A 17,867-nucleotide genomic window follows, 5' to 3' on the forward strand; every position below is an offset into this window, starting at 1 on the left:
GGGGGGGGCGGCTCTACCCTTCCTCAGGCCACTGGGCCTGTTCTGTCTGTCGGTTGCAGGTCTGGCCTGTTCTGATGGTGGTCACAGTTCCGTCTACCTTGCAGGTGCGGGGGGAGGGGGCGGCTCTGTCTCTCAGCAGGCCGCTGCTCCTCTTCTGCCGGTGGGTCGCAGGCCCGCCTACCTTGCAGGAGTGATTGGAAGCTCTGCCCCTCCGCGGGCCACTGGGCCTTTTCTGTCGGTGGTCACAGTTCTGCCTACCTGGCAGGCGCGGGGGGTGGGGGGACTCCCATATATTTTAAAATTTAAAATTAGCATAATATCACAGGTCTTGAATACATCACGGGACAATAAAGGTGACCAAAGGAGATGAGGTGTAGAGATATTAACTAAAATTTACTGGTCAATTTCTAGGCACCGTGCAATAGATTGTTGCTATAATGGTCCCAGATTATTCCTACCTAACTAATCTGATTGTCTCTCTGAAATGACTTTGAACATAGCCAGTTAATACGGCTTAGCCAATGGAATGAGAGCAAATGTGATTTAGTAAGAAGCTTTTCAATGTTGTCTTTTGGCCCCTCACTACCTGTAATGGTTAATTTGAATTGTCAAATTGATTAAGAGATGCCAAGGATGAAGAGGATTATGGGTGTGTTGATAAGGGTGTGTCCAGGAATGACTGGCATGTGGGAGACCCAACTGAAATGGAGACCCTCTCTAAGCGTGGGCAGCACCGACCAATAGGATGATGTCTTGGATGGAATAAAAGTTGGAAGAACAAGGAAGCAGAAGCAGACGCAAGCTCCATTCTTCTTCAACGGGTTCTTGATTACTGCTGGGATTCTCTGAGGATGTCCGACTCTCACTTTTTCACTCTTGCAAAGTAGATTCTCCAGAAACCTTTGGTCTCACTAAGATCCCTCTTTTCTGGAGCTTCAGCCTCTTGGACTGTGCAGCCACTGGTTCTTCCCATTATGGACTATCCAGCTTCTGGGCATGAAGCCAACTTAATAAGTCTGCTTTTTATACTTCCTGTTGATTCGGTTCCCCTAGAGAACCCTGACTAATACAGTACCCTTTTAACTTTACGTGTTACCCAGACTATTTCTATCACTGTAGTAAAAAAACAGTGCAAACAAAGCTAGTGTCACAGGCAGGCTTGGGACCATGACTAACCTGGTCCTACCAGCTCATGGATGACCCTCCAGCTGACTATGGCCACACGGTGACTCTGAGACTAGCGAACAACCTAGTTGAACCTAGCCCAAAGTGCTAACTCCCACAATTGTGAGCTAATAAATGATGGTGGCCTTAAATTGCTACTTTGAGAAGGTCTGAAAAATCTAACTGCTAAGCATTTCCCAGTCAAGGTCTCATTTAACCCTCAAGGACTCTATTTTTCAGTTTTATTTTATACTCAATAAATATTTTATGTTAATATTTTATGCATAAGGAAACTGACTCACAAAGAGGTTGTTACTTACCTTACATCATTCAGCTAATAACAGCACCAGCAAGGTTGCAGTCTTGATAATCTGACTCCAGAGAGCATATTCTTACTTACCAAGATACTCCTTTGTGAATTTGACAGTGTGAAAAAACAGAAACGGAACAAAAGAAGTTTTGCTCCCATCCCCATGTTCTTTAATAGGTCCTGGACACTCCGGAGAGTAAATCATGAGTCCTTAGCTCCTAGGAAAACGTATTACTCAAAATTTCCTTTTTAAACCTTATATGCTGCATCAACCCGTTTCACTAAGGAGGGAGTGGCTTCAGGAATGGACAGAAGAATGAGTGTCTGGATCCTGGAGGAAAGATACTGTGGTGTGCAAGGTGCTTATTCAAAATAAAAAGTGACCCCACAAGTGTATTCAGGCAGGAGATTCCAGCAGCCAGCACAATTCCAGTTCTTACTTTGAATCTGCAAGTGTTGCTTCCAGTTGATGACTTCCGGTGAGCTAAGGAATTCCTGACAGTTCTTGGGATCCTTGGAATAGATCTGGTAAGTATTAGTGTAGTGATCAAGGTCATCTGTCATTTCCTGTTGGGGTTAAGAAAAGAAGAATCAGCCAAAATGTTTGTAGTTGATGATTGTCAGTACTCCCTTATATTATGATATTTTAAAATACAAAAATTAGCATTTTTTTGCCTTTACTTATAAATTATTTAGGATCAAGTCAAGGACTCCCTTATACAGTTAAAAATGAAAAATATCCTAACTCTACTGTTGCTTTGAAATTTCAAAGTAATCCAATCAAAACCATTTTCCTATACCTCCATAAAACTCATGTAGAAGAGCTAAAATAACAGCCAAGAAGAAAGAAAAATCTCTAGTTAAAAGAATAAGTTTTGCTTTGGACTATGCACATGTCCTTATTATAATTCATATAGATAACAGGGTAGATTAGACATCTATAAATGATAAAACCAAATAAAAAGATATTGAACTCAATATGCCTTCTTTAAAAAAAGAAAAGACATTGTTAAACAAACTCCAAGTCCATCAAGCAAATGAACAACTGCATTCATAAACATAGATATTCAAACACATCTAGCAAATTTATTGAAACCAGGATAGGATTATTGGAATATGAAGGAACAGAAAAAAGAAAAAAATTACTTCAACCAGTGTAGCCTCATTTATAAGTCCTTTTAATCTTCCAATATCAAGAAATATTAAACAAAAATACACTTGCTATTCAGCTATAACACCATGGATCACACTAGCAATTTTCCTGCCTTCCCTTAAAAGTTTTTAAAAATTTGTGTTCAACACTGTGTTTTCGTAAAAATTTCACTAGGAAGCAACTCTGACTCTCTCCCTGTAACATCTACCTCAGGTAGTACTTTTTCTTCTGCTTTGTTTCACTGACTTCACTGTGGACACTTGGTTACAAGGCAGTCCTGCATCTCAGTAGGAAGAGCCTTTCAGTGAGAGTTTGTGATTTAGTATGAATGAGTTGGTATGACTCCAGGACTGGTGGTTTTCAAACACAGGAAATATTTTTCACCTTAGGCTAACAATTGAAAATGAAATTAGGATCTGATTTATTACAATATAGAAATCTAGCCTAGGAAATGCTCTCTCTCTCTCTTTTAATCATACAATGTATTTTAATAAAAAGCTTTACTTCTCAAATCATCAGTAGCAGCAGCTTCTCCAACTGATTAAATTTACTACATCTTTTTTAAAATTTATTTTTTTTAAATTTTAATTTGTTAGATATGACAGCAGACTGTATTGCAATTCATATTATACATTCAGAGCACAATTTTCATATCTCTGGTTGTACACAAAGTAGAGTCACACCATTTGTGTCTTCATACATGTACTTAGGATAATGATGTCTATTTCATTCCATGTCTTTTCTACCCCATGCCCACTCTCTTCGTCTCCCTCCCCTTTGCCCTATCTAGAGTTCATCTAGTCTTCCCATTCCCTTCTACCCTCCCCACCCCATTATGAATCAGCATCTTTAAATCAGAGAAAACATTTGGCATATGGTTCTTTGGGATTGGCTAACTTTACTTAGCATTATATTCTCCAACTCCATCCATTTACTTGCAAATGCCATGATTTTATTCTCTTTGGGGGACTGGCTTGTAAAGAAAATAAAATAATGAAGAAGGATGAAAGTGAATCACAGACTTTCTCCCTGTGCTACTACTGTGTTTTGTTTATTACCTCTGTTTCTGCTCATTTCACACCAGGGTGAATTCGTTTAGGAGCTTCTGTTCTCCAGCATGTGAGCTTCTTGAGTTGGCATCACTATAGTTCCTTTCTGTTTCCCTGGGGTCTACCCTATTGCCAGGCTCCTGGTACACATATGGCAGACATGAACACAGAGCCATATTCATTCTCACTGGGCAACTTACCTGCTCCTCAGGATGAATAACCAGAGTATTAAAATCAGGCCATTTGTCCACCAGGGCCTTAAGCTTGAATGGGTTCCCCTGGTTTATGTGGAAGACAGTTCCATACACCTACACATTTCAACAAAATAGGAGTATCAGCACGTTACACAGAGATATGTGTTTGACCAGAGCATGTGTTTGACCAGAAGGAGGCTTGCTTCTTCTATGAAGTCATGAATTTTTTTAAGATTGGAAGGTACCTAACATATGTCTCTGTCAAATGGCTCTTTGGTTCTACTTGTTTGCTTGAATAAAAATATCTTTAAAAGATATCCATATAGTAAAATACGACCAATACATACATGATCATTGTAACTCCACACCATGTACAACCACAAAAATGGTAAGTTTTACTCTATGTATGTATGGTATGTCAAAATATCTATCTACAAAATACTATGTGTCAAAATACATGCTCACAAAATATATTAGTGAGACAAGGACTCACTAATTTCCCTGGATCAAGGAAATTTTGATCCAATTTCCACAAGGATCCTTCCTGTGGCCCTTTTATAATCAATTCTGTTACTTCTCTACTCCTCACCTACTCCTCACCCATTGGTGACCATTAACCTATGCTCCATTTCTGCAATTTTTTCACTTCAAGAATTTTATATAAGTGGAATCAGTGCAAACTTTTGGAACTGACTTTTCCCATAAGCTTTTGGGATTGGCTTAATTCATCTAGAGAATTATGCAAGTATCAACAGTGGATTTCTATTTATTGCTCTGTATTTGTGCAGAGTATGGATGTATCATAGTTTGTTTAATCCTTCACCCACTGGAGAACATCTGGGTTGTTTCCAGTTTTTGCTATTTTAAATCAAGCTCTTATAGACATTCATGTATTTATGTTTGTGTGAATATTAACTTGCATTTCTCTGGGGCAAAGTCTCAGGAGTGTAATTGCTGGCTGCATAATAGTTACATGTTTAGTTTTTAAAGAAACTTGCAAACCCTTTTTCTGGTATGGCTGTACCATTTCAAATTTCCATTAGCAACAAATTAGTGATCCATTTTCTCTGAATTCTTGACCAGAATTTGGGATTTGGACTCCTGTTTTGCTCAAATGAGAGTTGAAATGGGCTAAGGGGAATTGAAATGGACTGTGTGAATTCTATTTCTAGCCACAGCTGGGCAAGTTATTCAAGTTCTTGCTGCCTTAAACCCATCCTGTTCAACATGGGGAGAACAGCAATATCCTTTTCCTGGGAGTGTTTTTTAAGTTCATATGAATTCATAAATAAAGTCTAGTGGATGGTATATGGTAATGCCAAGTAAGAGCTTGCTGTTGTTACCACTGCTTCTGTCCCTTGGGTCCCAGTTGGCTCTGGCGCTGGCCTGTTCTGAATAAATTTAGCTCTAATTTTAATTGGAAGAAAGAGATTTTTTTAAATAAGTTACTACTTTCATAATTGACCAAATGTTAGAAAATGTAAAATAAGTAAAAGGTGCATAATCAAACCCTTTTGCAACAAATTTGTTGCATTGTATAATAATTTCTAGGTCTCCCTCTTTTATTTATTTATTTTTATTTTTTCATTTTAATGAAATAAGATGTGACCTATTCCAAGAAAATACATGGTAGTTAGCTTCTCATCTGACACAAATATCTAAAAATTATTATGTACTTAAGTCAACCTTTTAAAGAAAAATCAGGAAATTTCCAGTGTCATTGTGAAAGATTCTTTGAAAGTAAACAATGACATTTGGGGGGGGGGGCAGTGAGTGAACCCAGGGCCTTGTGCCAGCACTCTTCCAACTGAGCTATATCTCCAGCCCAACAGTGAAATTTTTTTGGTGTTAGTTTTTTTGTTTTGTTTTGTTTGTTGTTGTTGTTGTTTGTGTTTTGTTACTGGGGATTGAATTCAGGGGTGCTAACCACTGAGCCACATTCCCAGCCCTTTTTAATATTTTATTTAGAGATAGGGTCTCACTAAGATGCTTAAGGCCTCACTAACTTGCAAAGTTCACTGGCTTTGAACTTCCATCTTCCTGCCTCAGCCTCCCCAGCTGCTGGAATTACAGGTGTGCACTACTGAACCCCAGTATTTTTAGTTAGCAAAGATATATACGTATATATATGTATATATTGTGTTTAATATATATATAAATGGAAAGATTTTGACAAAATTGCAAAATATTAAATATGAAGAGAATAAACAAAATTTTCAAAACCAGATTTCCAACCAATAAATGTTAATTAGAATAATAGCAAACTTCTCTGTCAGAAAACAATTGAAATAATATCATCATAATGCAAGGGTAAAGACCTTTCATTCAAAGGTCTACTAGCAGATATATTTAAACCAGATAAACCTTCTGATTAGCTAAGAATGAGAGAAAATTGATAGCTTTTTAAAATTAATAAAATTAAAAACCTTTCCAAAATATGATCTGAAGGTGTATTTTTTATTGACATAGCCTCTGTTACTGTAGAATATAGTTTTGAATTTTCTGTTTACCTCATTACATTTTATGACCACAGGGACTTCAAATGATTGAAATTATTCAATATGGCTATATTATATGGGTAACAGTTTTGATCAATAGGCCTATTCTTTTTTAAATTCTAATTTGTTATGTATGACAGCAGAATGCATTACAATTCATAGTACACATATACAGCACAAATTTTCATATCTCTGGTTGTATACAAAGTAGAGTCACACCATTTGTGTCTTCATACTTGTACTTAGGGTAATCTGTCCATCTCATTCTACTATCTTTTCTACCCCCATACACCCTTCCTTCCTCTTCCACCCCTTTGCCTTATCTTTAGTTCATCTAATCCTCCAATGCTCCTCTCCCCCACTATGAATCAGTATTCTTAAATCAGAGAAAACATTTGGCATTTGGTTTTTTTGGGGATTGGCTAACTTCACTTAGCATTATATTCTCCAACTCCAGCCATTTACCTGCAAATGCCCTGATTTTATTCTCTTTTAATGCTGAATAGTATTCCATTGTATATATATGCACATTTTCATTAATTATTCATCAACTGAAGGGCATCTAGGTTTTGGTTTCACCATTTAGCTATTGAGAATTGTGCTGCTGTAAACATTGATGTGGCTGTGTCCCTGTAGTATGCGTAGCAATATATTTTTTTTTAATATTGACTTCACCTTAGTGAAACCTGTTTCCTCTTCTTGGATGTGAGTGTAATGTGGATCCCTTCAAAGGGGTGATATGAACTTCCTGAGGTACAACACAAGTGCATTCCTGACACTGCGTAGGTGCTCAGTAAAAGCTGTGTTCTTTCCCACCTCTGTCATCGTAAGATGCAGCTCTCTGTTTCCCAGAGAATGTCCCACTCTCACCTTTAAGGACTCAGGGAGGTGCTTCAGCAAGGACTTCTCCAACAGCTGCAGCATCTGTGGACCCTGCAAGTGGAGCATCTTGGCAGGAATCTTAGCCTCAAGAGACAGCAACTACAACAAGAAAAGTCACGAATGGGAAAATGCTTATTGCCATCTGTCTGGACTGCCACAACAGAGTACCACAAATGGGATGGTTTATAAACAACAGGAACTCATTTATTACACTTCAGGATCCCTGGAAGCCCAAGACAAAGACCCAAGTGGATTCAGTGTCTGGTGAGTACCTGCTTTCTGGCACCTTCTAGCTGTGTCATGCCATGGCTAAAGGGACAAATTAGCTCTCAGGGGTTTCTCTTAAAAGGACACTAAACCCTTATAAGAGACACAATTCATGTTCATGAGGGCCTTACCTAAAGGTCCCCAGTTCCTAATACTATAAACTTGGAGGACAGCTTTCAACATATGAATGTGGGGGATACACAGACTTTCAGACCATGGCAATGCTAAACCAACAGGTTCTAGATCCACACAACTTTACCTGAAACTTAGTAAGTCACAGTAAGATGAATCTTCCCATTTTTAAAATGACTGCCTTGAGATAAGTGATAGTCACTTTATTTATTTATTTATTTATATTTGTTCTAATTAGTTATACATGACAGCAGAATAATTTCAAATCATTGTACACATATGGAGCACAACTTTTCATTTCTCTGGTTGTATACAGTGTACAGTCACATCATTCGTGTGCAATCATATATATACATAGGGTAATGATGTCCTTCTCATTCCACCATATTTCCCACTCCCATGCTCCTCCCCTTCCCTTACTCCCCTCCACCCAATCCAAAGTCTCTCTATTCTTCCCTTCCCTTGTAGCTCCCAACCCCCAATCTGGATCAGCATCCACATATCAGAGAAAAAATTCGGCCTTTGGTCTTTTGGGATTGGTTTACTTCATTTAGTATGATGTTCTCTAACTCCATCCATTTACCTGGAAATACCATAATTTTATTCCCTTTCAATGATGAGTAATATTCCATTGTGTCTAAGTACCACATTTTTTTTTATCCATTCATCTATTAAGGGCATCTAGGTTGCTTCCACAGTGTAGCTATTGTGAATTGAGCTGCTATATACATTGATGTGACTGCATTATGGTACAGTCACTTCAGATTCCTAGCTTTGCTGTGAAGCACAGGAGTTTGAAAAAGCACCATGAAGGTTCTGAGGTTCCAATTCTTAGAAGGCCGATGAGGCAAGAATATCAAGTTCTGGACTCCTATTGAACCTAAGACCTTGTTCAGGGCCTTTTATTGGTGTTACTTAACCAAAATCCTCATCAACCCACAAAGAAGGATGAGATTGGCCCAAAGCTAAGGGCTCTCTTCCTGAAATTTTTTTCCTTTTCACTTTTTTATGCTATTGTAAATTTCACCCATAAAGGTACATTTACTTTAACATTTAAAAAAATATTCAGGTGAATCTTTTGGGATTAAGTTGCTTTTCTCCAATATGTGTTTTTGGCATCTTTATCAAGGATCAGATGATTGTAGGGTGTGGGTTTGTCTTTGTGCCTTATATTCTGTAGCACTCATCTATGTGTCTGTTTTTATGTCAGTATCATGCAGTTTTTGTTACTATAGCTATGTAGTATAATTTGAAGTCAGGTATTGTGAAGCCTTCAGCTTTACTTTCTTAACTTAGAATTGCTTTTGGCTGTTCTGGGTCTTTAATTCTTTCAAATGAATTTTAGGACTGATTTTTTCCCTAGTTCTATGAAGAAGGTCATTGTTACTTTGATGGGGTAAGCAAATATTTTGAGATAGGATTTTGCCAAATTGTCCAGGTTGGCCTCAACTTGCAATCCTCAATCTTTGGAATCCTTGGCTTTCTTCTCTATATAAGCTGAGAGAAATTCCAATTAATGTTCAGTCAAAAATCAGTGCCACCAGTGACCTGGAAAGCACCACAACAGAAAAAAACTGGGGGTTGAGTAACCTCTAGCCTTTGCTCTGTCCATGGGCAACACAGCTTAGGAAGACACAGAGAGAGGCTTTTATCAGCATAGGTTGTTATTATTCATTCTCCTCCTCCCCCACCTCAATCAAGTACTTTGGTGGGGAGGAAATTATTATTTAGACTTTTTTCCTTTTTCCTCTTTGTAATTTTTTTTTCTCTTTTTATTCATTTCCCCTTTTCATGTTTCTAGTTTCTTTTATTTGTTGTTCAATTTTTCAATTTTAAATTTTTTACCTTTTCGCTTTATTTCATTCCCCCGTTCTTTACTGTTGTTATTAATCTTATTTTTCAACACTTTTTTTTATAGTGCCAGAAACTGAGCTCGAGATTCACAAATATCGGATGGGTGCTCTGCCACTGAGCGACACGCCCAGTACACTTTGCTCTAGTCATGACCTACCCCTGCTTGAACGCTGGCACACACTTCAACTGAAACACAGAAAGTCCAAGGGGCCAAATCTTGTCTTCAGTGGGCACAGCTAGGGGAGTCTGACCTCCCCCATAACTGTTTTTGAGGGCAGTCACACCCACAAAACCCTCAAAAACCTCAGGCAGAAATAACACGACTGTTGTAGCCACCATGCCTATAAGGGTCTTCTTCACGGGTCACTTTCACACCTTGTAGATTGTACATCACTGACCACTTTAGGTGAGTCATGATAAAGAGCAGGAGCTGTGGACCTGCCCTCACCTTCCCACATGAAACACAAGGAATTTCACCAATATCTAAATAGAGCATAAGAGCTTCAGGCCCTTAACTATAATTGGAATCTCTTTCAAGTAACAGAGTCAATATCAATAGAAAGAACAAAAACAATCAATAAACGAATGACTAGACCATACAAGATCTCTGGGAAACTATTAGAAGATCAAATGTCTGCATAATTGGCATATTTGATAGAGAAAAGCTACAGTCTGAGAGTACGGAAAACCTATCCAACTAAATCATATCAGAACATTTTTTTCAAATCTTGGGAAAGACATAAATATCCAAGTAAAAATGGCATTTGAACCCCAAATAGACATGACCAGAAAAGAACCTCTCCACAGCATGTTATAGTGAAATTGCCAAAAGTACAGGATACAGAAAAAAAAAATTAAAATTTGTAAGGGAGAAGCAACAACTCACATTTAAAATCAAAACAATTAAACTAACAGCAAATTACTCAGCAGAAAATCTAAAGACCAGAAGGGAATGGAATGATGTATTTTGAGTCCTGAAAGAAAATAACTTCAGCCAAAATTGCTATATCCATAATTGGAGGAGAAATAATGACCTTCCAAGATAAGCATAAGCTAAGGAAATTCAAGAACCCCTGACTAGCATTACAAAAGATACTTGAAGAAACCTTGTAAGGAGAGAAAGAAAGATTAACACAATCAGAAGAGCACATGAAAAAAAAATAAATCCCACTAGAAATGTTGACACACAAATAAGAAATAGGAAAGAATCCAATTTGTCAATGTACATCAAACTTTTAAGATAAGAAATGAACATAGAATATACAAAAAGGAAAAAGAAGGAAAAAAACCCAAATAACAGTAATAAGTTCACCTTCAATAATAACCCTGGATGTAAATGGTCTTAATCTCTACTTACACAGACTGGCTAAATGAATTTTAAAAATATGGTCCAAACAATGTGCTGCCTACAAGAAACTAACCCCAACTGCAATGACAAACAGACTGTGATAATCAGTTTCATGCCATTGGGACCAAATGCCTGAAAAGAAAAACCTAGAGGAGAGAAAGTTTATTTTGGCTCATGATTTGAAAGATTTAGTTCATAGTAGGTTGACTCCACTGCTTTGAGCTCAAGGTGAAGGAGCACATTATGGTGGAAGGACATGGGCGAGGCGAGCTGATCAGGACAGGGCGGCTGGAAACCACAGAGAGAGAGAGGGGAAGGGACACAGATGAACCCCTCTAGGGCACACCCCTAATGTGTGAGCATGACCCACTTCCTCCAGTCATGCCCCAACTGCTTAAAGTTACCACTTAGCCCATTCAAACTAGGATAAACTGATTAGGTTCCAGCTCCCACAATCCAATCTTCTCACCTCCAAACTTTCCTGCATTAACACAGGAGCTTTTGGGGGTTATCCAAACCATAACACAAGAGTGCAAGTGAGAAGACTGAAAACAGTATATTCCAAGCAAATGGAATTCAAAGCAAGCAGGAGAGGTTATTATTTCTGACAAAATAGACTTTCAGGCAAAAATCAGAAGAGACAAAGAAGGTACCATATATTCACTGAGAGAACAATTTATCAAGACAATACAGTGATCATAAATATATATGCACAAACCACTGTATATGCACACACATATATACATATACATCTATATGTGCATGTGTGTTGTAATTTTACAAAGCAAATACTACTAGATATGAAGGGAGATAGACCCCAATACAATAATAGTGTAAAACTTCAATATCTTACTATTACCAATAGAATCAGAACAAAAAGTCAACCAAGAAATATATGAGTTAAATTATACGGTAGATTAGATCAACTCAATAGACATCTATAGAACATCCCATCTAACAGCTGCAGATACACATTCTTTTCATCAGTACATGGGGTTTTTGCCCCAATAGACCATATATTAGGCCACAAAGCAAGTTTTATCAAATTGAAAACTATGAAGTAATTTCTTTTATCTTATCTGATCACAGTGGAATGAAACTATGAATCCACAGCAAGATAAATCTCAGAATTTATATAGACACATGGGTATGGATCAAGACACTACTGAATGAACAATGCGTCATTGAGGAAATCAGAAGGGAAACAAAAATTCCTTGAATCAAACTGCAGGACACAGCAAAAGTAGTACTGTAGCAATGATGGCTACACCAGAGAGAGAGAGAGAGAGACAAAGGGGGTGGGGAGAGGGGGAGAGAGAGGTGGGGGGTCAGGCGGGCAGAAGAGAGAGAGAGAGAAAGACATCTCAAGCAAATAATCTAATTATGCATCTCAAGATCTTAGAAAAACAAGAAATCAGTAGAACCTGAGCCAAAATCTGCAGAAGGAAAGACATAATAATAGAGCATAAATTTAAAAAAATAGAGATTAAAAGAATAACACAAAGAGTCAATGAAACAGAGAGTTGGTTCTTTGAAAGATAAAATTGACAAACTCTTAGCTAAACTAGCTTGAAGAGAGAGTAGAGTCAGATAAATAAAACAATGGATGAAGAGAGAAATAGAAACCACTGAAATTCAAAGGATAATTAGGGAATATTTTGACAAACCATATGCCAATAAATTGTAAAATTTGGAAGAAATGAACAAATTTCTGGACACATAGGACCTACCAAAATTTAACCAAAAGGATATGAAAAACCTAAATAGGTCAACAAATAATGAGATTGAAATAGTAAAAAAAAAAAAGTGTCCAAACAATTAAAAATTGAGGACTGAATGGATTCACTGCTAATTTCACCAGACTTTTAAAGAATTAACACCAATCCTCCTTAAGCTATTAAAGAGAAATTGAAGGAATCTTTCAAAACTCATTCAAACCCAGCATTAAATTACCAAAATCTGTTCAAGATACAACAAAAAACAGTAGGCAATGTCCCTGAGGAACAGAGATGCAAAAACTCTCAATAAAATATTGCAAGTGAATTCAACAACACAATAAAAAGATCATATACCATGATCAAGTTGCTTTCATGCCGGGAATGCAAAGATGTTAGACAAATGCAAATCAATAAACATAACACTGCAGATAAATAGAAACAAGGATAAAAATTGCATAATCATCTCAATACATGTAGAAATGGTCTTTAGTAAAATTCAACACCTCTTTATGATAAAAGCCCTGCATAAATTAAGTATAGAAGGATTAGGTACAGTGAATGCTATATAAGACAAACCCATAGCCTATATCATACTGAGTGGAAGAAAACAGCATTTCTTCTAAGATCAGAACTGAGACAAAGCTGTCTACTCTCACTACTCTTATTCAATATAGTACTAGAAATTCTAGCCAAAGCAACTAGGCAAGAGAAAGAAAGAAAGGGATATAAAGAAGAAGGACACCAAAGTATCCCAGTTTGTTAATTATATGATTCTATATATAGAAAATCCTAAAGATTCCATGAAAATAAATAAATAACTTAGAACTGATAAGCAAATTCAGTAAAGTTGCAGGATACAAAATCAAAATTCAAAACTCAGTAGCTTTTCTATGCACCAGTACTGAACTCTCTGAGAAAGAAATCAGGAAAGTTATCCCAATTACAGTAGTCACATAAGTGTAAAAGACCTAGAAATAAACCTAACTTAGGAAGTAAAAATCGCACAACCCTGAAGTAAGAAACTGGAGAGCAGCAGCTTTTCCTTGTTAGATGAATCCTTACCTGGAAAGCAGAGTCTACACAGCACGATTCTCAGGAACAAACTAGAAGCTGCAGACTTTTCCAGACTGTGGCATTCTCCGAATTCTGATGCATAAAATCAGCTCCTGCAGGGTGTGTCTTGGTAAAATTTTTACAGAAATCGCTAACCTGAAGATTTTTTGTGGACTTTGTTCTTCTAAGTTGAAAAAACAAAATGTTGGTTGGTGTGGGATTCAGGAGCATTGGCTCTTCCCCATAGGTCTTCTGTTCAGGGAGCTGATAATGCAAATTTAGTAAGCTGACTGTATGTCTCTCAGCCTTTCTTTCCAGAACATCAGTTTTCTCTGTTCTGCTTCCAGAAGACAAGCAGGCCAGGGACTGGAAGAAAGATGGGATTGTAAGGTGACACACCTTTTCTCATTCCTCCCTTTTCTTTTACCAGCCACAGAAGCAAGATGGGAACCAGAGGCATTGGGGGAAATTATTTGCATAAAACCAAAGCTCCTTATTTATACATATGCAGAGCAGGAAACCTGCTATATGGACTGCCTGAAGGTTTCTCCATCATTTCCAGAAACTGTGCTCTCCCTGGCCTTTTGGTTATTCAATTAAATATCACAACAGTGATTCACCATAGGCAATTTTCAGTCACATGTTAATACCAAGGGAAGTGCAGCTCAGAGAGGTCAAATGCCTCCCTGTTGGACACATAAACTACTGAATGGTAGAGAGAAGACTTGATCTCAGAGCACTTTCATCCAAAGCACTCCCTACACTCACACTTGCGTCACTATCCTGAAACAAGAATGCACTTTCTTACCTGAAATGGATGAGATCATGGAACAGGATTTCAATTCCAAATCTATTGCAAAAAATAAACAAGAGGGGAGGTTTGTCACTGTCGTTATCTTTCAATGTGCCAATTCTTTTTTTGTTTTGTTTTCTAAAGCAGTTAATAATCTCTTTTGGGATTAAAGAGATATAATTTTTTTAAAAGCCACCAAGTCTGTATACTTTTATCTTAAAGTTGGGAGGTCAGATTACTAAATTAGTATTGCTATCAGTGACTCACAGCCTGACAGATGAGAAATTATATTCTTTTTTTTTTTAAGAGAGAGAGAAAGTTTTAATATTTATTTATTTATTTATTTTTAGTTCTCGGGGGACACAACGTCTTTGTTTGTATGTGGTGCTGAGGATCGAACCCGGGCCGCACGCATGCCAGGCAAGCGTACTACCGCTTGAGCCACATCCCCAGCCCCCAAAGAGATATTTTATTAGAAGAAGAGAGACCTAGCAAGCTCCATTGTGCCCACATACAATAGCTGGGCACAGTGTTCCAGGGGGTTTTCTCCATAGTCCCACGCAGCCCAAGTTCTATAACAGTGGTCAGCAAAAGGGCAGTATATTTCCACAAATGAAAGTTTCCTGGAAAATAGCCACACTACTTAGTTACATATTGTAGATGTCGTTGCTTCTCACCGAGATGCTTTGATTTATTTATAAGCCTAAAATATTTACCACCTAAATCTTAAAAAATCATTTTCCTACTCCTGCTCTGAAACATTAACTCTTAAACTTACAGCTTGTTATAAATTAACTTTTTTTTTTCCTAAGAAAAAGAACTGTGAGACAGTGCCTCCACTAGAATTCACTTGCTTTGTCAGAGCTTCTGCCACACGAAGGGCTGATTCTCTGCAAATAGGCTGAGATTCTCTTATTTTCCTGATCTGAGACACCTGACCACTGCTCCTTCACTAATCCTCTCCACACTCTCCATGCTCCATTATAAATTGGAGGAAACTCCTCTGGGCTTGCCATATGAAGATCTGGATTCAGGAGTCTACTTCCCTTTTGTGTTGAACAAAACATTTAACTTCTCCAGGGTGGCTCCCCATCTCTGAGAAGAGATTTTTGTGTCTGACAATGTCTCAGTCTTTAAAATGTTTTTCTTGCTCTGACATGCTTTGATTCTATGATTATTTTTGTTCCTATGGAAAATGAGATAAATAATGGAAGTAGAACTTCCATCACTGTTTGGTTTTAGACACAAACAGGTATAGGTATCTCAGGGAAGCTTCAACTTCTCTGCTGTAAGAGCTCTCAGTCTCAGAAAAACCATTGTCCTCAGGCAGAGCTGTGGTGCAGACAGGAACTGATAGAGGTGGCTCAGCAGAGTACCCTGCACATGGACTCTCAGATCAAATTCTCAGCATTACATTCAGAATTACCACACCTAATCTCTCTGTACTGCAGTTTTCTCATCTGTAGTTGGGTAAATAATGGTATCAACTATTGCTAGTATGAATCTGAAATTCTCTGAAGGAGCCACAACTGTATTAAAAATCCTGCAGACTATTTGATCTTGGTCAAGTAAAAAGAACATTGTAATCATGGAGACACAGAATATTACATGTCTAGAGCCAAAATGAACTTGGGATATCCTAGGCCTTTCAGAAAAATAGCCATTTATTTTTAACCTTTGTATGTGATCTAAAATTTTCCTGATAATTAAATCAACCTTGCAGAATATATTACAATGCTTATTTACATCTGCCAGATCGCTAGACTCCACCAACCCTAAAGCTAAGAATGCTAAGACAATGTCTGAAACCCATAGAAGAGATTTCCCCACCTTTCTATAACCTGCCTACCTAACACACCCACCAGTGTGTTTATTGAATATATTGATTTGACTTACTTTGTTCTTTGGCTATAAAAATTTATATAATCTGTAGAACACATCATTCAGGGTAACTCGAGTCTGTGTTCCTGGGATGTGATCACTTATATTTGGTTCAGAATAAATTGTTTCTTTTTCCTTTAAAGCTAGATTGTTATTTTATTTTAATATTAAGATGTTTTTTTTTAAGGTTAGACAGGTTAACATGTGGAATACTTTGTTAAGTACCTGAAAAATAGAAAATATATATCAATGTTTCTTAAATGAGACAAAACAAACATGACACTGATTTAGGAAAGTTTCATACATGTGACTATGTCTGTTATGGTTTAGATATGAGGTGTGCCACAAAAGCTCATGTTTGAGACAATGCAAGAAGGTTTAGAGGTGAAATGATTAGGTTACGAGAGCATTAACCTAATCAGTGACAGGGATTGACTAGGTGGTAAGTGTAGGCAGATAGTGTGTAGCTGGAGTGGGTGGGTTGCTGGAGGCTTGCCTTTGGGGAATATACACTTGTCCCCTGTGAACCTAACTTAGTCTCTCTCTGCTCCCTGATTGTCATGTCCTGAGCTGCTCTTCTCTGCCACACTCTTCTGCCCTGATGTTTTGCCTCACCTTGGGCCCAGAACAATGGATTTGGCCATCTATGGACTGAGACCTTTGAAACTATGAGCCCTAAATATACTTTTCCTCTTACACATTGTTCTTGTCAGTTGTTTTGGTCTCAGCAATGAAATAAAGCTGACTAAAACAGAGTCTCTCAATACTATTTCCTTATTGATCTGGATCAAGCCCATTCTGATGCCAATAAGACACAACAGAGAGAAGAATGTCAAAAAGAAGACACATTGTCCTACTCTACAGGCCTCTACCAATCCATGTGTACGGTTCCTGTAAACACTCTCATGAAATTTCTCATTTATGTTGACTCAAGGTGGCCACCCTAACTAGCTTATTACACATTTTTTGGATATTGCTTCAGTGACAGTCATAAACAAGATTTTGACTTAACTTGAATATCTGATTCAAGAAAGAAAATTATGTTATAACATTACCAAAATATAGCCAGATGGCTTAACATATGTAATGTATCTTACAAGCATAGATAAAAATATTGTAGTAAGTTACCTCTATCTTACCAGGGAACTAAATTAGGAGAGGAAGAAATAGTTTTCCTGTTTTTAAAAGTATAGGTCCCCATGTTGAATTTTACTGATTTTAAATGGTGTTAACCCATGTATATTATTATTATTATTTTGGCAGTGCTGGGAATCAAACCCAGATGACCCATGTACATTTTGATGTGGTTGCAATGGTACAAATTTCCATCAGTTGACTGAAGAAAATGTAAGACTGTTTCATTAACCTCAGCTCTATTAAAGAAGATAACTTTATGTAATAAGGCTGCAGAGCTTGAAATGTGTTATTTTACATGACAGTCAATACAATGAGACAATGATGGATGACCACCCTGAGACAGCCAATTCCAATAATCAGGAGGTATCCCACGGACTACTACTTATCACACTCCCCTATTTCTTAAAATATTTACATTTTGTATTCCATTTTTT

At 37.5% G+C, this 17,867-nt stretch overlaps 1 protein-coding gene across 3 annotated transcripts in view; it reads right to left on the reverse strand.

Moving 5' to 3' along the window:
- The window catches only part of LOC107135854 (glycine N-acyltransferase-like protein Keg1), a 21,094-nt gene extending 6,821 nt beyond the window's left edge, over window positions 1–14,273 (reverse strand). The window contains exons 1-4 of one of the 3 annotated variants that reach the window (XM_015477983.2): window positions 13,632–14,262; window positions 7,239–7,349; window positions 3,877–3,984; window positions 1,915–2,041 (exon numbers count right to left, since the gene is read on the reverse strand). In XM_015477983.2, coding sequence (XP_015333469.1) covers window positions 1,915–2,041; window positions 3,877–3,984; window positions 7,239–7,316 — 313 coding nt within the window. In that variant the 5' untranslated portion in view covers window positions 7,317–7,349; window positions 13,632–14,262. Of the gene's footprint in view, window positions 1–1,914; window positions 2,042–3,876; window positions 3,985–7,238; window positions 7,350–9,197; window positions 9,202–13,631 lie in introns of those variants that run through there. The other 2 variants (XM_048788891.1, XM_015477984.2) reach the window with 2 other exon arrangements.
- Between the last annotated feature and the right edge of the window lie 3,594 nt (window positions 14,274–17,867).

Source organism: Marmota marmota, unplaced genomic scaffold, assembly GCF_001458135.2.
Source record: "Marmota marmota marmota unplaced genomic scaffold, marMar, whole genome shotgun sequence".
NCBI classification, from domain to species: domain Eukaryota; kingdom Metazoa; phylum Chordata; class Mammalia; order Rodentia; family Sciuridae; genus Marmota; species Marmota marmota.